At 44.4% G+C, this 22,816-nt stretch overlaps 2 protein-coding genes and 1 long non-coding RNA gene across 6 annotated transcripts; 2 read left to right on the plus strand and 1 right to left on the minus strand.

The window, feature by feature from the left end:
• Positions 1 to 5,974: 5,974 nt before the first annotated feature.
• On the plus strand, positions 5,975 to 7,066 carry LOC140579228 (anti-apoptotic protein NR13-like). Its single transcript, XM_072701631.1, has 3 exons — positions 5,975 to 6,334; positions 6,479 to 6,600; positions 7,054 to 7,066. Exons 1-3 carry the CDS (start codon positions 5,975 to 5,977, stop codon positions 7,064 to 7,066), a joined length of 495 nt encoding a protein of 164 aa, XP_072557732.1.
• Positions 7,067 to 8,113: 1,047 nt separating this feature from the next.
• Positions 8,114 to 12,177, plus strand: LOC111851358 (anti-apoptotic protein NR13-like). 4 transcript variants are annotated; one of them, XM_072701361.1, is made up of 5 exons: positions 8,114 to 8,207; positions 9,958 to 10,094; positions 10,373 to 10,785; positions 10,930 to 11,043; positions 11,656 to 12,177. In XM_072701361.1, exons 2-5 carry the CDS (start codon positions 9,992 to 9,994, stop codon positions 11,743 to 11,745), a joined length of 720 nt encoding a protein of 239 aa, XP_072557462.1. In that variant the 5' UTR covers positions 8,114 to 8,207; positions 9,958 to 9,991; the 3' UTR covers positions 11,746 to 12,177. The 4 variants fall into 4 exon arrangements, with proteins under 4 accessions (XP_072557462.1, XP_072557463.1, XP_072557464.1 ...); XM_072701360.1 differs by lacking the exon at positions 8,114 to 8,207 and adding an exon at positions 8,613 to 8,722; XM_072701362.1 differs by lacking the exons at positions 8,114 to 8,207; positions 10,930 to 11,043 and adding an exon at positions 8,419 to 8,722.
• A 1,210-nt stretch (positions 12,178 to 13,387) lies between these two features.
• Positions 13,388 to 14,354, minus strand: LOC140578926 (uncharacterized). Its single transcript, XR_011983200.1, has 3 exons — positions 14,277 to 14,354; positions 14,028 to 14,104; positions 13,388 to 13,656 (listed from the first exon to the last, which is right to left on the minus strand). It is a non-coding gene; the product is annotated as an uncharacterized lncRNA (long non-coding RNA).
• Between the last annotated feature and the right edge of the window lie 8,462 nt (positions 14,355 to 22,816).

Consider the following 22,816-nt stretch of genomic DNA (forward strand, 5'->3'; position numbering starts at 1 on the left):
GGGGCTGCTTCAAAGTCTTTGTGAATGAATCAGCAATGCAAAACAATTTCAGACCTCTACCAATTATTTAATATTTTCCACAATCACCAGTGTTTGAAGTGGGCCAGTACACACTGGCATGCAGTACCAGCACCTCTTTGTTTTTTCTTTAGAGTTCGGACACCTCTCAATATCTGAATCTACTGAATAACAAGGGGAGTACCAGCATCTGGTGCTGAATAACAAGGGGAGTACCAGCATCTGGTGCTGAATAACAAGGGGAGTACCAGAATCTGGTGTTGAATAACAAGGGGAGTACTGGAACCTGGTTCTGAATAACAAGGGGAGTACTGGTGCCTGGTGCTGAATAACAAGAGAAATACCTGCACCCGGTACTGAATAACAAGGGGAGTACCAGCACCTGGTACTGAATAACAAGGGGAGTACTGGCATCTGTTACTGAATAACAAGGGGAATACTGGCACCTGGTGCTGAATAACAAGGGAAATACTGGCACCTGGTGCCGAATAACAAGGGGAGTACTGGTACCTATGTCAAGCCTTGACAATCAGTGATGCATACTGCTTTTCTCTAGCTCAGTACTTTAGAAAATAGAATGTGGTTTAATATGTAGTCATCATGTGAAAATGTATTTGCTCTGGGGAATAATCAAATTGGAAATGAAAAATATGACCTGATTACTGAAACTTACAGTAGCATATCACAATAGCGTAAAAATGTATACTTACTCTAATGCAAAAAAATGGGAAAATGACATCATTGAGTAGTGTGTTTCGTCTGTCAAAGTGGTATTACATTTCTTAGTTTTTCCCATGAAAAATTTATGTGAGCATTAAGTATTAAGCATTGTTGTTTCACTCAATGAACTTCTATCAGTAGGAATTGAATTTCTTACGGTTTTTCAAGTGCAAAATTTATGTGACCATAAATTTTTGTGCAAAGCGTTATTTATGCAAGAAAGATGAAATGGAAAATATTGTGTATTGTTGTCTTTGTCATGACAGCCTGACCGTTAATCTGTTATCCAAAGTGGGTTGATTTCAATGGAAAAGCAACATGGAGGGATATGTCTGCTATTACAGCTGGAGTTTAGTTGACTGTGAAGAAACATATGTCAGACTTCTATAACATGGTAGCAAAAGTCTCCACTTCAATTAACATATTGAACTTTTAGTTAGGGTGGGAAGGCAGGTCTATCAGCAGCTGTTCATTGGGCAAAAAAAAGACATTATTTTCATTTTATACAGGAGTAACAGTATATCCATGCAAAAATGTTTTTGTCTCTCCAGGTCCCGTGTCCCCGGTCTCGACGCGTCCGTCGCCTCCCCTGGGGCGCGCCCGGAGTGCGCGTCTTTGGGGGTGGTTCTGTCATGCCCCGATCGTCCACTCCTCTCGTGTGCCACGCCCCCTCATTAACCCCATGTGGATTCCCTGTGTTTACCAGCTGTTCCTGATCGTTGTCAATTAATCCATTGCATTTAGTCTGCGTTTCCGTTTGTTTCCCCAGTCCGGTCATTGTATTGTCAATGTGTTATTGCCTGCCCTTTTGTTGGATTTCATTTTATACAGGAGTAACAGTATATCCATGCAAAAATGTCTAGTATTCACCAAACAGTTCATTAACTTCACGTGTCTTGATGTGTGTTAACCCGGAAAATAAATCCCTGTTGTGCATATTCACGGCTTCCTTCGCCTGCTTCCGCGTTTATCGCATGACGTCAGTAATATCAAAAAATGTTAGTTGAACTCGGTGAGGTGAACAAATCAGCAAACCGATTAAAGTTGCAAACATAATCTGTTTTAACGCAACCGAACAAAACATCAGTGTCAATATTAATATGCATAACCCTATATTCCGTCAATTTGCTAATCATATTCAAATAATCAAAAATACTACATAATAACTTATATAACTTGGTCACAATTTATTGCATGCAGGCTGTATTTTGTGCATTTTAATATTGTTGACACTCATGTTTGGTTCGGTTGCGTCAAGATATACAGTACTATGTGTTCCACTTTACTCGGTTTGTTGATTTAATTGTTCGCCTCACCAAGTTCTCCTAACATTTCTTGTCATTACTGACAGCTATTTATTGTATTTATTGTACCTGTGTATACCTGTTTTATTATTGACTACCGATAATGAAGGAAAAAAGTATTGTTCATGGCGCTTCAGCTCTGTCGCGACCATTCACACGGACTATACCTCAGCCTTAATGTCAAAGTAGTGCGCGGCAGCGTTGTATTTACTCCTTCCAGTAATATTAATTGCAAGGCTATTGTATCTTACTGTACCCTAATGCCAGGTCTAGCAAACATAGTATGGCGTGCTGAAATAAACCTCTTACAACATGACAGCTATACGCAGCTAAGCTATTCCTTCCAAATAATAACTTGTGCGCAAAAGACAATTATTTATAAATGTATGAATATTTTTTCTTTTTCAGTAGACACAGTCAGTCTAAGCTTAAGTAACCAATTTAAAGCTAAATTTGGAGAGAAAAAAATCAGTGGTCGAATGCTACCGTTGTTGTTTGTTCTACCCACTTTTTTCTTTCGACAAAGCTAAACACCCTCCCACTGACAAATCCAGGCTGTGCGTGGAGATCATGTGATATCAGGTACTGCCTCCATGGCGTAAGTTTGCATAACGTCATGTCCGGACTCTCTTGTGGAGATCACGTGTTTCCGTCCCTCTAGTGGAGATCCTCCTGGTGGAGATCTGCAGCCAGATGCTCTTGGCTTCTCCCAGCTGCAGACGCCTGTAGAGTGGAGATCCACCGGAAATACGTCATCTCCACAGGAAACACGTGGCCTCAACTCTGTGTCACAGCGAATAAACCCTAACCTTAACCTTAACCCTAACCGGAACTCCACTTTACGTCCTTAAAGATCACATGTTTCCAGTGGAGCTCCACTCTACAGGCGTCTGCAGCTAGACCCTCTTGGAGAATTTGCACTCGCAGGTTGGTATTTGCAGGAGGACTTGGATTTGCAATACAGGTTTTGTACTTGAAAACCATTCCATCTTTGTAAAAAATATTTTTATGAAGATGTTTGGTTTCGCATTTCCAAAAAATATTGACTTGCATTTCCAAAATATCTTTTTATGCGAATGAAAATTGTGTTCAAATTTCTTTTTACGAGTGCAAATTGGAAAGTACACATACAAGGACATATGGCACTATTCTGACTCCATACCTGTACATCTAACCGTAATGCATTGCGTCAGGATCAGAATGCATTGCTTTAAGCCAGCGCTGTAAGCAAGTGGAACGCACCCAATGACCGGACTGGGGAAACAAACTGAAACGCGGACTTAATACAGAGGACTAATAACAACAACCAGAAACAGCTGATCACATGGGGATCCCGCACGAGGTTAACAAGGGGGCGTGGCACACGGAAGGAGCGGACGATCGGGGCAGGACAGGGATAAGATCTTTATCGTTTTGGAAGCCATTAAGAAAAAAATGCTCTTCTTGTTTAATCCTATTCATTTTGTGTTTAAATGCAAAAAAAAAAAAAAACATATTTAGGTGTAATTTTAGGGGGCCGGGAACCAATTAATTGGTTTTCCATTATTTCTTATGGGAAAAATTCGATCAGAACTCGAACTTTTTAGGATTCTATCCGGAGTCTGAGGTACCACTGTATATACACACAAACTCACACACAAACGGTTGCTGCAGCGCCCCCCGAGGTTCCTGTGGCACCGCCAGTGCCCCCCGAGGCTCCTGTGGCACCGCCAGCACCCCTGAGGTCACTGCTCTCGCCCCCGAGGTTCCTGTGCCTCCAGCTCCAGCTGCACTACCTCCTGCGGTGCCCCCAGAGGTGCCTGTGCCTCCAGCTGCTGCGGCGCCCCCTGCTGGCCTGGAGGCCGCTGCTGCTGCGGTGCCCCCTGCTAGCCTGGAGGCCGCTGCTGCTGCACCGCCTGAGGTCCCGGTCCTGGCATCCCCTGTGCTCCCTATGTCTCCCGAGCTCCCCGCTCAGCTCCCCGCGGCTCCCGAGCTCCCCGCTCAGCTCCCCGAGGTTCCGGTGGCCCCTGCGGCGTCCCCTGCGGTTCCAGGTCACATGGCTCCTGATCTGGCGCCCCCTTCTGAGGAGCTGGCCCTGGCTCCGCCCACGCCCGAGGTGCCCGCTGAGGCGCCCCCTGCTGGCCACACGCCCGAGGTGCCTGCTGATGCTGCCGCTCTGCCTGCTGCCGCCGCTCTGCCCGCGGCCCTGCCGGCTTCCGCCGCTCTGCCCGCGACCCTGCCGGCTGCCGCCGCTCTGCCCGCGGCCCTGCCTGATGCCGCCGCCCTGCCCGCGGCCCTGCCCGTCCAGCCCGGCTCGCCTGTCCAGCCCGGCTCGCCCGTCCTGTCCGTCCAGCCCGGCTCGCCCGCGGCCCTGGTTGCACCGCCTGTGGCCACGCCCGCGGCCCTGGCTGCACCGCCTGCGGCCACGCCTGCTGCCACACCGGAGGCCCTGACTCCAGTCCCCCAAGCCCTAGTCCCAGTCCCCAAGGAGGTCCCAGTCAGCCTGACCACCGCTCCTTCCTCCTTGGAGGAGGAGGAGCTAGAGTGGGACCTCCCTGATGACTCTCTCTCCCTTGCCCCACCGTGACCGACGCCCCTCGAGACCCCGCCTGTCAGTGTCGCCTCCGGGCCCTCCCCCGGTTCCTCGGTGCTGGTCCTCGGCCTCTCCTCCGGCTCCGTGTCGCCCGCCTCCGGGCCCACCTACTTTGGCAGGGCATCGGACGGCGCCTTCGCCGGCTTCCCCTCCACCTGCTCCGGCTTCCCCCTCCTGCCTGCCTCTGCCGGTGGTCCCTCCTGCTCCCTCCTTGTCCCCTCCGGCTCTCCCTCGTCCCATTCCCTTGGCCCCTGTGGAGTTCCCTCTGGCTTCGGCCTCCCTCCCGCCTGCGGCCCCTCCGGCCGCTGCCTGTCGCCTGCCTGGGCTCCTTCGGGCTCCCTTTTGTCCTCCGTCCCTGCCTGTCTGGTCTCCCCTGTCTGCTGCTCGTCCCTTCGTCCCTCCTGTTTCTGCTCCTCCTCCTCCTGTGGGTCCTGTGTTCCCTCCTGGCTCTTTTGTTCCGCCTGCTTGTGTTCCCCCTGTGTCTCCTTTCCTGGTCTGTTTGTCGGCGTTTCCCGTTCTTTATCGGTTCCTGTCCTTCTTCTTGTCTCTGTGCCTGTTCTGTGTTTCCGTCTTGTTTCCTGTGCCCCGTTGATGTGTTTTGCTCTTGTTTTTGTCTCTCCAGGTCCCGTGTCCCCGGTCTCGACGCGTCCGTCGCCTCCCCTGGGGCGCGCCCGGAGTGCGCGTCTTTGGGGGTGGTTCTGTCATGCCCCGATCGTCCACTCCTCTCGTGTGCCACGCCCCCTCATTAACCCCATGTGGATTCCCTGTGTTTACCAGCTGTTCCTGATCGTTGTCAATTAATCCATTGCATTTAGTCTGCGTTTCCGTTTGTTTCCCCAGTCCGGTCATTGTATTGTCAATGTGTTATTGCCTGCCCTTTTGTTGGATTAAACCCCATGTTCCCCGATTCACGGCTTCCTTCGCCTGCTTCCGCGTTGTATTGTGACAATATTATGGATATCTTCAGTCATGTGAAAAAATTAGGACACCCCATTAAATATTTCTGTATTAAGACATACCAACAAATCAGTATTAAATCTTCTTTCAAATTATATCTGTAGATAAAGGTGATGTAATTGCATCATCTATGGATGTTACCAATGTCAAATTCTTTTTAGTGATCAACTCCTCCATAATGTCCTTGCTGCTCTGTTGCAAAATATGGAATGGCTGTGTCCGAATTCAAGGACTGTATTTTGTAAAGGACGTGGTCTACGAAGGTGTAGCCTTTATTTTATTTTTTGTTGTATTTCTGACAGTCGTTGAGAATCCAAAGCATAGCAATGTTTCTTGTTCTCTCTTTGCAGTGAATATAGCCACTTCATTGCAGGACGAAACTCTTATGGTGGCAAATGACTACATGGACTTTTGCATTGGAATAAAGAGGACACCTCCCAGCGAGTCCGCTAAAGCCATGCGATACCTGGCAAAGGACGTTGAGAATATTTATGGGTTCAGACTGCGCCCACTTGTGCAGTTGTTCTTGGTCAGCAGTGGCTTTGACACCTGGACCAAACTCAGGAATATGATGCTGGAGGTGGTTGGAGGTGAAAGGATGAGCTGGGGCCAGATTGTGTCTCTCTTCACCTTCATGGGAATACTGGCAGTTCAACTGTCTACCGAAGAAGAAGATGTCGCCTGCAGCAGACGGCTAGCGGAGATGATAACTGATGTTCTCATTGGAGAAAAACAAGAATGGATGATCCAAAATGGAGGCTGGGTAGGTGCATGTAATTTTGTAATTAAAAACTGCTCCTTTTATGTACAGTAGTTTCCTGTTTCTTCTGTACCTGCTTGGGTGTCCCCCTCCTCTTTGTCTCAAAGGTTGCAACTGGCATTTATCCTCTCTCTGTCTCTTGTGTAGAGGGGGTTCGTGGACTATGTCCACACAGTCAGACCTGGATATCCAGAGTCACCTGGGAAGACAGCTCTTCTCACAGCTGCAAATGTGGCAATTGCAGGGATTGCCAGCTCCAAACGCTCCTCGTGCGTGTCACGCCCCCTCATTACCTCCTGTCGGAATCCTGATTGTTGTCACCTGTTCCCTATTCCGTTTGCCTTGTCTCTTGTATTTAGTCCTAGTCTCAGTCAGTCTTGTCAGATTAGACATTGTGATGTCATGTAACGTTCGTCTGTTTGCTTCCCCGGTCCTGTTTCCCTAATTAAATCCCCGTTATTCTGACCTCCTGGCTCCGTTTCCCTGCTTCCCTGCTTGCCTTCTTGCGCAACGTGACAATCTTCTTCTACGTTAGCGTATTACCTTTCCATGTTATTCAGAGAAATGTTTTCCTGAAAGATTTTTGATCAAGTTTTTGTTAATTTGTTTATGTACATATGGTTGACTGTTGTTTCCCCCATGACCCTTTTCTTGGAAGTTAGAAATTACCTATAGTCTGTTTGGTATATTTGTTTCATTTTATGACATTGTTGCCCTCACAGTTCTACAGTATAAAACCTTAAAAAAAATTAATAGTTATTAATTTAAAATTAATTGTTAAACAATTTCTCCCCTTTTTATGAAACTAGTATATTTTAATCTAGTAGAAGTGTATTTTAAGTTTTAAGTAAAAGTAACTTGCAATAAGAGATTTAAAGAGACTTGAATGAGAGACGTTTTACTTATATGACGTCTTACATTAAACGGGTGTGGGAATTTTCTTAATCAAGATGGCACTTTCTAATTAGGTACCTATTTAGATACTATTTAGATAGATGGATATCTAAATAGGTATTGCATTACCTAAATTGTTAATTCACGTTGTTGTAAGTGAAATTTGGCATAACGGGGGGCAGATTGTGTATATAGGCTGATTTAATGATTTGGTTTAGGATTTGCATATCATATTATGAAGTTTGTGATTTGTGTGTATAGTTTACTAGCTAGTTTATACTAGCTGGCTAATGCAGCAAACTCGAGCAGTGAGTAGCCAACTTTCAATAATTAAAACCAAGGACACAGAGATGTTTGACTTCATAACCACCTCTTTATTGTTTTTAATAGATCAGATATCTGCTAAAAAGAACCCTATCAGGCTTGGTTCAGTCTTCATTTGTAATCTTCAGGAACATCAGTTTGCTAGACGGGACATTCTACCAGAAATATGCATTATCTGTCCTGGATTGTTACAATGAATAAAGCTTGTATTATCCAAAAAAGTCTAAAACTGACTTGATGGTTAATTTCTGTGAATGTTTCTGTAAATGAATATGTCATTCATTTGATCCTCAGATGTTTTTTCTTTATTAACACTTTTGAAAATTACAAATCCTGAGAAATGGACTGTCCCCAGCCAAATTGGGCTACATTCTTCAGTTTGTTATGATGAAATTAAGAAAAACAAATGGGCTGCCCCAAGAACACATTATTCTCTCTCTCCCTTCAAAACATCTTTCAAAATTCAGTGTAACAGAACAACAAGATTGTTAATTTAACACCGCAAAAAACTGCTGCTTCTATAAACCTGTAAATTAATGTATTCGTGTATAGAGTCTGGCTGCCGATCGAGTGTCGGGGTTTCAGGCTTCACAGAGAACTCTACATATCGGCACTTCTACAAAAACTACTAGTGAAACTTTGGAAATTAAAGGAAACAGTAAGTTTTTCTATGCCATTTTTGTTAATCGAGTGTGCTTAAAAGCGTGCCAAAATCATATGGCCTAGGTTGTTTGTGTCTATAGTATATACGAGTAATGAACAAACTAACTATGGGATATTTGAAGTGCTTATGTATGTGACGAGTAATTAATTTTTAATTTTTTTTTAGATCGTATTTTACGATGTTCTGCTTGCAATCCAATGCTGCCTTATTTAGTTAGACACGCTGTCTCGTTCCAAAAATGTTGTATCTGCCGTCGACAGTCGGGAAAGAATTTCAAGAGAAACTCGTTCGTATTAGGCCTACATAAGTATAAAACAAACGTTACGAATATATATTCAAATGAAACTGGTGATACTTAAATTTAATAATGATTAACGTAGTATTGTTTTGGCGGGAGCGAGAGAGGCTCGAGCCACACCTTTTTCTCTTGTGAGGATCGATAACTCATCTGCAAGTGAGACTTTTATTTTTTTAAGCCTAAGAAGTTATATAATTAGACAGGACATTTGGTAAGACATTTCGCAAAGCAGTTGTAATATATGTCACTCAATTTTTGTTTCATATTTCGATTTTAGAGATATTTTCATCTTTAAAAACGATTTGACTAAGGTTTGTTAGCGTTTGGACTCGTTAGCTGACTATATGATAAGCTGCTAGGTTTCCGTTTTTAACAGACGTGAGAATCTAAGGTACAATATGTTAGAGAGTATAATTCAATAAAAAAATATTTCACATGACTTATTCAGGGTTACAAACTCTCATGTATCTGGCGACGCTGACGCTTTCAGGCTCACGCAAGAAATCTTAAAGTTTTCAATACATATAATATATATCGTTCCATTATAAACCTAAAATTAGCTACATCAAAACGTGGGGATATAGTTTGCAAACCTTACAAAAACTGTTACCTACATATCAATGCGTGTGCAGACTTAACTCGAATTTAAAATCTCACGCCAGCCAACTGACCAAAGTAGGCAACCCTGCTTATTTGTGGTATTTAGCTTGCTCTTTAGCAATTACTTTGTTGACATATCGGAAAACAGGCGTTTCAGAGCAATTTTTGGCAAACAAGAATTGCCAGACCACAATATCGATTGCCAAGAGTTGGTGAAGTAAGGAATAATGTACAGGCAGCCGGTAGTTATCGCAGAAATAAGCCCCGACAGTGTGATCAGGACCCGACGCGAAGCGGAGGGTCTTGTATCACACTGAAGGGGGTTATTTCGCGATAACTACCGGCTGCCTGTACATTATCCCGCTTATTACACGGCTACTTGCCACATAAGGAAAAAAACTGGACATGAATATGAATTTGAAACATTTTATTGGCATATTTGTTTTAGATTAACATTTTTAAACGGTAATCTTTGTTGGCGCGGAGGGATTTTAAACATACAAGTAGTACCGGCTATGCGTTATTACTTTGGAGCGGTTATTATTTGAAAAGAACGAACCTGCAAATGTCTCAACTGACCAATCAGAATCAAGCATTCCAGAGAGCCGTGTAATAATGACTCATAACGAATCTTTTAGATGAAATGTCCTAAAATATTCGCCCATCACTAATAATCACGGAATGTCTCGAATATGCGCGAAATGCACCAACATGTCAGTTGACAATTTTTGCTTCTAGTGGGCGGGACGGTGTGACGTAAATTGCAAGTTTTTTTGACGTGGTTTAGAACGTGCGGAATCCGTGTCACAATCACCATGGTAACGGAGACGCTTATATATACTGCAGGACGGGATACAATGCTCATTTCGTCTCAGATAAGATGGGAATCTTGAAATTTGCGTGTGCAACTGGCGCGGTGGCTGCTGCTGCCGGTACATGGTACCTCTACCGGCGGTTCAGGAGAACGCCAGAGCAGGGGGAAGGTACCTGAATAGTTATGGTCTCTATGTATATGTAATAGCATGGATGGTGTCATGGAGTCGGTATATTAATGTAATGTATATTGTTGTTATATATTTTTATACCAGTGATTTAAAAAAAATGCTTCATGTGTCCCTTTCAAAATTGCATCTCTTTGGCGCCATGAAGAAATTTAATGTGAAAGTTTGCTTATTTTCACCAAACATATGGTTTTATTGTTGTATTTCTGACGTCGTTGAGAATCCAAAGCATAGCAATGTTTCTTGTTCTCTCTTTGCAGTGAATATAGCCACTTCATTGCAGGAGGAAACTCTTATGGTGGCAAATGACTACATGGACTTTTGCATTGGAATAAAGAGGACACCTCCCAGCGAGTCCGCTAAAGCCATGCGATACCTGGCAAAGGACGTTGAGAGTATTTACGGGTTCAGACTGCGCCCACTTGTGCAGTTGTTCTTGGTCAGCAGTGGCTTTGATACCTGGACCAAACTCAGGAATATGATGCTGGAGGTTATTGGAGGTGAAATGATGAGCTGGGGACAGATTGTGTCTCTCTTCGCCTTCATGGGAATACTGGCAGTTCAACTGTCTACTGGGGAAGAAGATGTCACCTGCAGTAGACGGCTAGCGGAGATGATGACAGATGTTCTCATTGGAGAAAAACAAGAATGGATGATCCAAAATGGAGGCTGGGTAGGTGCATGTAATTTTGTAATTAAAAACTGCTCCTTTTATGTACAGTAGTTTCCTGTTTCTTCTGTACCTGCTTGGGTGTCCCCCTCCTCTTTGTCTCAAAGGTTGCAGCTGGCATTTATCCTCTCTCTGTCTCTTGTGTAGAGGGGGTTCGTGGACTATGTCCACACAGTCAGACCTGGATATCCAGAGTCACCTGTGAAGACAGCTCTTCTCGCAGCTGCAAATGTGGCAATTGCAGGGATTGCCTGTCTTCTTGTACGTTAGTGTATTTCTGTTCCATGTTATTCAGAGAAATGTTTTCCTGAAAGATTTTTGATCAAGTTTTTGTTAATTTGTTTATGTACATATGGTTGACTGTTGTTTCCCTCATGACCCTTTTCTTGGAAGTTAGAAATTACTTATAGTCTGTTTGGTATATTTGTTTCACTTTCTGATATTGTTACCCGTACAGTTGTACAGTATAAAACCTTCAAAAAAAATGTTAATAGTTATAATCAAATTAATTGTGTTAAACAATTTCTCCCCTTTTGAATTCATGAAAGTAGTATATTTTAATTTAGTAGAAGTGTATTTTAAGTTTTAAGTAAAAGTAACTTGCAATAACAGATTTAATGAGACTCGAATGAGAGCTGTTCTACTAATATAACTAATGTCTGACGTTAAACAGGTGTGAGAATTTTGTTAATCAAGATGGCTCTTTCTAATTAAGTTCCTATTTAGATATCTAATTAGGTTTTTCTAATTAGGTATCTAAATAGATATTTCATTACCTAAATTGTTAATTCACGTCGTTGTAAGTGAAATTTGGCATAACAGAGTGTAGGTAGTGTACATTGATTTAAATTACCTCTGTATTGTTTTTAATAGATCAGGCATCTGCTAAAAAGAACCCTACCAGGCTTGGTCCAGTCTTTCTTTGTGATCATCAGGAAACTGCCAGGAACATCAATTTTATAGACGGGACATGAAATGTGCATTATATGTCCTGGATTGCATTATATGTCCTGGATTGTTACAGTGAATAAAACTTGTATAATCCTAAAAAGTCTAAGACTGACTTGATGCTTCATTTCTGTGAATGTTTCTATAAAAGAATATGTCATTCATTAGATTCTCAGATGTTTTTTTCTTTATTAATACTTTTGAAAATTACAAATCCTGAAAAATGGACTGTCCCCAGCCAAATTGGGCTGCATTCTTCATAGTTGTCATGACCTGCTCGTACGATCCTCGTGTGTGCCGATTGTGATCACCTGTGTCCTGTTATTTTGGCTAGTCTTGTGTATATCAGTCCACGTCTTCCTCTGCTTCCCAGATCTGTCATTGACATTTGTACCATGTGGTTAGTGTTGCTTGTGCTTTTCCCGATTAAAACCCAGTCTTTCTGGATCTCTGTCTGCCCGTGTGGTGATTCCCCGCTTTCTGCTTGATCGCCCAACACGGAACATAACAATAGTTTTGTTATGATAAAAAACTTTAATCTAAAAGAAACACCATTACTATAAATATAAAGTATCATCACTTAAGACATGAAAATTATACAAATTTCTACAAAAAAGCAGTTTTTTACAACTGTCCCCATGTTTTTGGTCAGTGCTGTTACGTTTACATGAAACACTACAAAAAATGTGTGTATTACGACGTTATGTATTTTCTGTCATTATGTATTTTAAATAAAATATTGTGATGGGCCTTGTGCCCTAGATTCTGGATAGTCTCCAGACCCACCGTGACCCTGAATGGGACAAACAGGTACAGAAAATGGATGGATGGATGTGTCATTGCTATATTGATATTCGTTTGGATGCATTCTCAGTGATGACAATAATTGCCAATGTTTATTAATATAATTTGGTTACAGTCCCAAACAATGTAATTCCTTTTGAACATAAGTCAAACAAGGTTTCCCTCCACTATGTCCGCCAACACTCTTTTTTCCCCCTGTTTATGATGATGTTCTCAAAATGAAGGGTAAAAGTTTATGAACAAAAACTAAATCTAAAACCTATTTGGCAATTGGCTCTAAAATGAGAAACCTGATTACCACTGAACGACAACCAGGAGACACCCACCCAAAGCTGCATAGCAAATGTTTATGTATTACCTATTAGTGTTACACTGTAGCGGTCAATCAGAATTCTCAGGGCAGATGATTTTCTTCCTGCCAGAGTTCTGGGAAGGTTGTGTGGGTCTTAGAGGCAACTGGATATTGTTTTTCCCTTTTTTCTGTAATAATAAAGATGTCCCGTTCCTTCACAGACGAAAAAATGCATCTCCTGTCTTCTCTTGCCACAACACAATAAAACTTATCAAAGAATTTTGAGTTTACAGTTTATTGTTGGTAAATTAGGCCTACCAGGTGATGGTAAGTCCAGAATAGTGCCACCATGTAGGGAGGAAAACACACAGGAAGGGTGCGGGCTGCAGAATGCGCATTACTGAATGCTGAACCAACATAATCATCTAAGGTAGGTAAGAAGGCGTTTGTGGCACCATGACACTTCTGAATTTTCCGTACCCCTTGAGGTATTTCAACACCCTTAACAGATGCATTCTTACAAAAGCTGATGTACGCTTCGGATCCATAGGAATCATAATACTTTAACTGCTGACCAAAGTCATATCGAGCCGTCTCACCCACAACCCGCACAACTCGTCTTTTTAACTCCTTAATGTCAACTGTGCCTTGGTCCGGAGGGATTAAGAGTGCCGCTTTGTAGTCATCTCCATATACCATCACATGGAAATGGAGGTGGAACTCACTCAATGCATGACGCTTTTGTAGAATATATGCAAGCATCCAGGTGTACTGATTAAATCCTGCAATTCCTCCTTGTTGCCCCTCCCAGTGATATGTTCCAGACTGATCTGGAAGATAAAAGAAACTTTTCTCATATGCTTTCTGGGTCTTGGCAAAAAATTACTTGACTCCGAACAGTGCATCAGCTACTTCTTTACTGATTGGTTCCACAGTCTCGTGGCGGAAATTACTGCACCATCATGAAACATCAAAGTTGATGTATAGTACTCGCCAGTCGTGATATAGCTTAGTGATATTCCTAAATGAGAACATTCGTCGAATAATCCCCAAATTATCAAGTCATTGACTTATCGGTAATGTACTGATCTAACAGGTGTTTAATGTTCTCCTCCTGCAGGCAGCTTCTGTATCGATCTTGGTAAGTTTTACACCCAAATGGGCATTGCCACATAAGGACTAGATATAGCAGGATACTTACTAGTTCTTTTTCGGAGTGCAACAAGTGATCCAATAGCAGTCGTGTTTGTTTCTGGTCCAGACGGGTGGTAGTCCTGACTACATAATACGGAGCACACTGAGCAGTGGCGGAGCCAGGAAATTTTTTGCCTCATGTAGCTTACTAAACAGTTTAATTACGAATTCACCGAGGCATAAAGAAGTTAGAAAATGCTTATACTTTTACTATCTTTTCTTTTGTATTAGATTAATAGTGTTTAAACAAGATTACCTGTAATTATTTGTTGTTCCGTCGCATTTTCAAATTCCCGCCAGTGGTATTGGACTCCTCTCCGCTCCACTCCACTCCACTCAATGACAGTAAAAGAACTCCACTCCACTGGCAGTACCAGGATGTGCGCACACAAAAGTGTCCGGCATTGCTGTGGCAGTACAAAAAAGGTTCCGCGTCACGCGGGTGGTTGCATGGATGGCTGTGGTCAGACCAGGGGGGGCCAATAGGGTGGCCGGGGTTCGGCGGGGGGTGGCCACGGCCCCCCCCGGCCACCCCCTGCCTCCGCGCCTGACACTGAGAGCTTTATCTTTCAGGAATTGACTATAATGCTGCAGGGTATCTAATTCCAGTATCTGCCTGAGATCAACATGCACAAAATCCTGTGTGGATATTTTCCCAAACCACTTGATAATCCAAGATGAATACCAACTAATACAGCAAATTGTTCTTCAAGGTGGATAAAATTACGGAGAAGGGTGTCACTCTTTGATATCCTACCAATGTGAGGGTTTGGGTAGGGAACAAAGAGGACGCTGTCGCGGAATCAGGTGCAAGGGACTTTAATTAATAAAGAGAAAAAATTGTCCGAAGATCAGAAGGTCTACTGGCGAACGTATCGCTCAGAAAAAACAAAAGGAGCAGGCTGGATCGTAGTCGTGGGACAGGCTGGGGTCGGGTGATGTACGGAGTCGGTCTTGGGGGCTGGGCTGGTCTCGTAGTCGGGGTACAGGCGAAGGTCAGGCGATTCACGTCGGGCATCAAAGGGGCTGGACAGAAACTCGGAGTCAAAGCGGCAGAACAAACGGTCAGAAAACACGGAGAGGCAAAAACAGGAAAACGCTCGAAACTCAGAAATAATTCTTGAAGATCTCGCATCAGGGTGCAAGATCCGATGGCTAAAATAGTCTCCCTAATCTTGGAAATAATCTGCAACAGCTTGCGGTAGGTGGAAGCACAGAGAACCGGAGAAACCGGACAACCCGGTATAGCGGCGTAGGACTGACAGCTCGTAAAAACGGGGAAGGCAGGATCAAGGAATCCCCGGCGGCATGATCCTCGTGACGTCAGTCAGGGGATCCCCGGGGTTGATCCGGGGTACCCCCCCCCCCCCCCGACGACCGCCACCCGGCGGACGACCAAGCCCCCCTCCAGGATGGTCCTGCCAGAAACCAGCAATGAGGGAGGGGTCCAGTATATGCCGAGCCGGCACCCAAGACCGCTCTTCAGGCACGTAACCCTCCCAATCCACCAGGTACTGCAGGCCACGGCCTCGGCGACGAGCAGCCAGCAGGCGACGCACTGTAAAAGTCTCCCCCCCACCTATCAGCCTCGGCGGTGGAGGAGGAAGAGCAGGAGAGGCCAGGGGACTGACAGCGTGTGGTTTCGGCAGGGAGATGTGGAACGTGGGGTGTATCCTACGCATAGCAGCTGGGAGCCGAAGGCGTACGGCAGAGGGATTAACGATCTTCGCAATAGGAAAAGGTCCCACAAAACGAGGAGCCAACTTCCGTGAAACCACATGTAAGGGAAGGTCCCTGGCATTCAACCAGACCCGTTGCCCAACCCGCAAGGGGGGTGTCCGGGACCGGCGTCGGTTAGCGTACCTCTCCATCCGGGCTCTCGAGCGCAGCAAGGAAGTCCTGGCGATCCTCCAGGTGCGATGGCAATGGCGTAAAAACTGGTGCACGGAAGGATGGGAACAGAGGGGGTTGGTACCCCAGGCAGGAGTGGAAAGGAGAAAGACCCGTAGATGAAACCGGCAACGAGTTATGGGCGTATTCTGCCCAGGTCAGGTAGGAACTCCATGTAGCAGGCGAGTGGGAGGCCAGACAACGTAGCATCCGCTCCAGGTCCTGGTTGAGCCGTTCCGTCTGACCATTAGACTGGGGGTGGAAACCAGAGTACAGACTCGCTGTGGCCCCAAGCAGCCTGCAAAACTCCCTCCAAAAACGAGAAACAAATTGTGGGCCTCTGTCGGACACAATATCCACAGGTAAGCCATGGAGCCTAAACACGTGCTCGATCAACAGTTGCGCTGTCTCCTTTGCAGACGGCAATCTAGGAATGGGTATAAAATGGGCTGCCTTCGAGAATCGGTCCACAACTGTAAGGACCCCGGTATATCCCCGGGAGGGGGGAAGACCGGTCACAAAATCCACCGCCACATGAGACCAAGGACGTCTAGGGATGGGAAGAGGCAGCAAGAACCCAGTTGGAGCTCATGAGGGGTTCTTATTTCAGGCACAGGTTTCACACGCAGCCACAAAGCTACAAATATCCCAGAGCATGGAAGGCCACCAAAACCTCTGCCCAAGTAGAGCCCGAGTGCGGTGAACCCCTGGATGGCAGGCCAGGAGAGAGGAATGTCCCCACTGAAGGACCCGGGAGTGCAAGAACTTTGGTATGAATAAACACTTAGAAGGGCACCCCTCTGGTGATCTGATGAGAGGTTGGACCGCCCGGACTGCCTCCTCAATGCCCCACGTGACAGCTCCAACAAAACATGAGGTTGGTAGAATTAATGATTTATGTGCTAAATGCTCACACAGTACTGTCTATTACGTGACGATGGCATAAAGCAAGCGGATCCCTGATTGTGGATACTCAGCAGGTTTATTATGAACACAAGCAACAGAGTCAAATCAGGAGACAGGAATCGTAGTCGCGGGACAAGCCAGGGGTCAGTTGCCCGTCGAGTCAATCCTACAGACATGAATGGGACAGGAAGACGATGGGGGAGGACAGGATTGACATGGACTGGATTGGAGGGACGGACAGGCAAGGCAGGCAGGGCAGGGCAAGGCAGGCAGGTGAGAAGGCAAGACGGGCAGGGCAGACGGAGCAGGACAGGAAACAGGGAGAGACGAGAGACAAATAAGTGCATTGGCAACAATACGTTGCACCGGGAGTCTCATCTGATCTGCTTAAGACACTGAGCTAATCAACGGAAGATTGCCATTCGTTGCTAGGTCCCGCCCGGGTGGACTTGACAGAACCCCCCTCCCTGACAGCCACCTCCTGGGGGCCGCACGAGCCATCGTGGATGACCCCTGGGACGGAGTGCAGGTTTCGACGGATAGGTCCGGTGAAAGGCATCGACCAGGGCCGGGTCCAGAATGTCCCTCGCCGGTATCCAGGAGCGCTCGTCAGGACCAAACCCCTCCCAGTCGACCAGGTATTGTAGTACCCCGGCCCGTCGGCAGGAGTCTAGGAGTTCCTGCACCTGATATACTCCCAAGCTGTCCGGTAGTGGCGAAGGGGGGGGGGAACTGTCACCACTCTTGGAGAATGAGATGGGCTATGCCGTACCAGCTTCAGGAGGGAAACATGAAAAGTGGGGCAAATGTGGTACACCTTGGGCAGTTGCAGGCGGTAGGTGTTGGGTCCCACCCTCCGTGTGATCCGGAATGGGCCGATGAACCGGGCTGACAGATTCCGACATGTGGGCAGCTTAAGGTTACGAGTGGAAAGCCATACCTGTTGTCCAACCCGGTAGGCAGGAGCGGAACGACAACGTTTATCCGCTTGGAACTTCTGCCTTTGTGTCTGTTGTGAGATAGCGGTCTGAGCGTGGCGCCAGACCTGCTTTCTGTCATTGTACCAAGCCTCCACACTGGGCAAGTCGCTGGCAGGAGCTTCCGATGGGAAGATCGGGGGTTGATAACCTAGAACACATTGGAAAGGTGAAAGGTTCGTGATCGGATTCAGCTGAGTATTAAGCTCATACTCGGCCCAAATCAAATGGGTGGCCCACTCGGCAGGTCGGTCTTTGTAAAAGAACAGCAAGGCTTTGGTCTTCTCAGCCAACCCATTAGACTGAGGGTGGTAGGCTAATGTCAAGCTGAGCGACATGTCGAGCTTTTTGCAGAAAGCCCGAAATACTTGTGAGGCAAACTGAGGACCTCTATCAGAGACGATGTCTTCCGGGATGCCATAGTAGCGGAAAGCTGGAAGCTTTGGGGAGCTTAGGAAGGTTTCTGACATTTTGGAGAATTGATAAACAACTGTCAATTTGACCGTGTTACCATGTGATAGGGGAAGGTCCGTGATAAAACCCATGGCCAAGTGCGACCAAGGACGTGACGGAATTGGCAGGGAAGTGAGCAGTCCTGCAAGTGGTTGGTGCGACGCCTTGAGTTGTGCGCACTTGAGGCATGAGTCTGCATACTCCTCCACGTGTCTCCTCCATCCGGGCCACCAGTAACATCAGGCAATTAACTGGAGGGTATTAGACACCCCTGGGTGTCCGGAGCTGCGGGAGGTGTGGACCCAGCGGATTACTGCTGGTCGGTGTTGAGAAGGCACATATAGTCAACCCTGTGGGCATCCTGCTGGGGGAGGGTGCCTCTCGTTCACAGCTTGAAGGGGTTCCTCCAGTGATCAGGTGATGGTGGCCACAAAGCAAGTAGGTGCAAGGATGAAAGCAGACTTACCCTCTGCCTCTTTTACACAACTTCAGCCTCTGTTCATTGAGTTCTCTTCATTGATAGTCACTACCTCTGTGCAATCTGGCTACTAAGCTCTGAAACCTCAAACTCGCCTGAAATATCGTGAGACTCTCTCTCAACGGCCGTGAGGGGAGCTTCGCTACCAATCGTTTACATTACCTGGTGATGCAACTTGCTGGACGAACCTTCTAACCCAGGTTACTAAACGATACTGGTAATTAGTGAATCCCACAATTTTATTTTCTTGCAGGGCTGTGTTTAGATTTGTCACTTGAAGCAGAACAGGGGTTAAGTGACATGGAAGGGAACTGGGCTTACAGTGAGTGGAGCAATATGAGAAGACGAGCACAGAAAAAGGTACAAAAACTTGTGGAATCGTTAGAAAATGACCAGGATAATGTGAATTTTAATAGAAATGTGAAGGTTTCAGATGTGTGTGAAGAGATGCACACTGATAGTGAAGAAGAGAGTGCGCTTAGTCTAACTATGGAGGCAGAACATAGGTTTGATGATTCTGATGAGAAGGACATGGATCGCACAGATGCGTGCGGTGAGAGCAGACTGGGGCATTGAGTTTAGCATTTCCTCTTTCTGCCCAAAGATGGAAGAACACTGCTCAGAACAAAAACAACATTGAGACTTTAGCAGGTGGAATATTTCACTATTTTGGAATATTGAATGCTTTTCATGGGATTCTGGATAATGTGTGGTCTGTTCTGCCAGACACACCTTTAAACTACAGCTGAATTTTGACAGTTTTCCACTTTTTAAGAGCACTGGTACTCTTGGCATGTTGCAGGGGTACAGTAAGAACCCAGTTCTGATTGGCCTTTTTTGTGGCAATTCTATCCCTAATTCTTTGTCAGAATATTTGCAACATTTGGTGAATGAATTAAAAATGCTGAGCAGTGGATTTGTTTTTGAGGGAAAGACATTCATGTTGAATATCAGCTCTGTTGTGTGTGATGCCCCAGCCCGGGCCTTTATCAGAGCTATTAAATCACATACTGCATACCATGGGTGCGACAAGTGCCATCAAAGTGGTGTTCGAATAGGTAGCCGGATGACATTCCCTGAGGTCAGTGCAAGGCGAAGAATTGACAAATGTTTTAGACAAGCCACTGATGAGGACCACCACCATGTCTTGAGACTTACTGAATTCCTCATACACTCGCTTTGACTGCATTTTCTATGGCTGGATGAATTTTATAGGTCTTGATGAATTTTTGCCTATATCCAATTTTTGCATGTGTGTGTTTTAGCGGCTGTGCGACATAATCGTCTCACTTCCAATGCCACAGACCAAGAAGCTGAGATGAGGATAACCAAATGGCTGCAAAACGCGCCTGATAGGAATGGCGGGCGAAGTCAGAGAATGAGAAAGGATCTGTGAAATTGAAATTGTTTGTTGATGTGATCCAGTGTGTTTTTGCAAAATGTTAAATTTGACTTAATTGTTCGTTTTTTTCACAAATTTCAGTGTTTGAACTGTGTTTGCATTGTTAATGTTTCAGTTTACAGTTAAATGTTTTTTGAATTTGATGTTGTTGATTGATTTCCATTTAATATATTATTTTATATATTGTTAATTATAATAAGTTATTCAATTCAAATAAATATTTGTATAACTGAATCACCTTTGTTGAGGCATTTTTAATTTGCCAAATACGGCACGTTATTACATGACTTGATTAAGGTACACATAGGCTGACATTTGGTATCAGAGCTGAAATTGTTCTGGGCCAGAACAGGGCCACCAACATGTCTGCATCTGGCTTTGTGCTGGCCCATGTGTGGGCCACCTGTGGCAAACCAGATCTGGGCCACCAAGGGGCCATCATTCATTGCGGTATGTGGGCCGGTAAGCGCATAGTGTGGGCCAGATCTGTGCCATACCAATTTTGCTATGGGGCGGGTAACGCTAAATTCAGTCTCAGCCTCGCATTCGCTGTGATAGCATCGTGCATGTTTACACTAGCTGAATACATATATTTAGACAGTAAAAATACATTTAGACAATGATAGTAAAAGTAATTATTATTAAATAATAAAATACATTTAAAAATAAAGATTTCTTATTTTAATATTATTAATAATAAATCATTAATACATTTAATTATAATATTGTTATGCCGAGCGGGGATGGAACGTAGGCAAAGGCACAGACGTCAGGGTATCGGGGAATACGGGGTTTAATTACAGGTAAGGCAGGCAAAACGCAGATGGACAATACAATGACCGGACTGGGGAAACAAACTGAAACACGGACTAAATACAGAGAACTAATGACAACAACCAGAAACAGCTGAACACACGGGGATTCCACACAGGGTTAACGAGGGGTCGTGGCACACGGAAGGAGCGGACGATCGGGGTAGGAAGCATTGTTTTTTTTTTAAACTTTACACATTGTCTTGATACATTTATTTTGTTACTTTACAAATTACTGTTTTGATAGATGTGTTTAGTATAGTATATGCTCTTCTTGTTTTACCCTGTTCATTTTGTGTTTAAATGCTAAAAAAACATTAGGTGTAATTTTAATTTTTTGAGGCTGGGAACCAATTAATTGGTTTTCCATTATTTCTTATGGGGAAAATTCGATCACAACTCGAACTTTTTAGGATTCGAACCCGAGTTCTGAACGGATTAAGTTCGAGTTCTGAGGTACCACTGTAATTACAAGTAGTTTATTTTTGTAATCAGGTTACATAATTAAGATAACATATATAATCCATTACTACACAACACCTCATCAACAGCTTATAAGGAGGCCTAATTACAGGCTTTGCTTGTTTTCTGGAGTGTTTCCCAAAGCCTTCTTAACGCTACGTCGTTTGTAAGTTTTACCTTTTAACATAGTACTTACGAACGACGTAGAATTAAGAAGGCTTCAGGAAACTCACCCCTGGTTAATGTTACCCTGTGTTTTGCTGTAGCAGCTGACTTAAACAGTTTCAAGAACTGAAAAATGCAAAAGATGCTAGTTTATAGAGCATGTGTATATACACACACTGAAATAGCATGTCATGTATTTTCTGCAATAGAAAGCCTTTCCTAGAAAGTCCTTTAATGACCGGACTGGGGAAACGAACGGAAACGCGGACTAAATACACTGGATTAATGACAGCAATCAGAAACAGCCGGAAAACACAGGGAATCCACATGAGGTTAACGAGGGGGTCGTGGCACAGGAGGATCGGCACGATCGGGGCGTGACAACTGACACCTATTGCATTTACTGTACCTGTTTATCATAGTGTATTATTATTATGATTATTACACACGGACTGTATAATTCAGCCTTAATACCAAAGAAACAGTTTGCAGCATTAAAAAAATGTAAAAGTAAAAGTTACTTGTTGACTGTAAATGAATGGCTCTCCAGTTCGATTTGTTTGAGACATAGTTTTGGTAGACATAGTTTTCATATTACTCTCGGCCTCAAACAGAGTAAATTATCATGTGCGCACAGAATATGCCTACTAATATTGACACTGATGTTTTGTTCGGTTGCGTTAAGACAGATTATGTTTTCTACTTTAATTGGTTTGCTGATTTGTTCACCTCACCGGGTTCAAGTAACATTTTTTGATATTACTGACACCTATTTATTGTATTTACTGTACCTGTTTATCATAGTGTATTATTATGATTAACGATAATGACCGAAGGAAAAATATTGTCATATCGCATGAATTCATGTCGCTTCACCTCTGTCGCGACCATAAACACGGACTGTATAATTCACAATTAATGCCAAAGAAACAGTTTGCAGCATAAAAAAAATGGAAAATGAGTTCATGGTGTTACTTGTTGACTGTAAATAAATGTCTCTCCAGTTTGATTTGTTTAGACGTCGAGACGTAGTTTTGGTAGACATAGTTGTCATATTACTCTCGGCCTCAAACACAGAGTAAATTATCTTGTGCGCACAGAATAAATTGTGAGGACAAGAAAATAACTTGTGCCACACGATTTAAAAAAAAAAATCACCCTATGGGACTTTGGGGGCTCCGTATTAAAGTGAGAATTTAACACGTACCGAAATAATAAAAATAACACACGCTATTAACATCCCTTCTTGTA

This window comes from Paramormyrops kingsleyae, chromosome 17 (assembly GCF_048594095.1).
Source record: "Paramormyrops kingsleyae isolate MSU_618 chromosome 17, PKINGS_0.4, whole genome shotgun sequence".
NCBI lineage: Eukaryota > Metazoa > Chordata > Actinopteri > Osteoglossiformes > Mormyridae > Paramormyrops > Paramormyrops kingsleyae.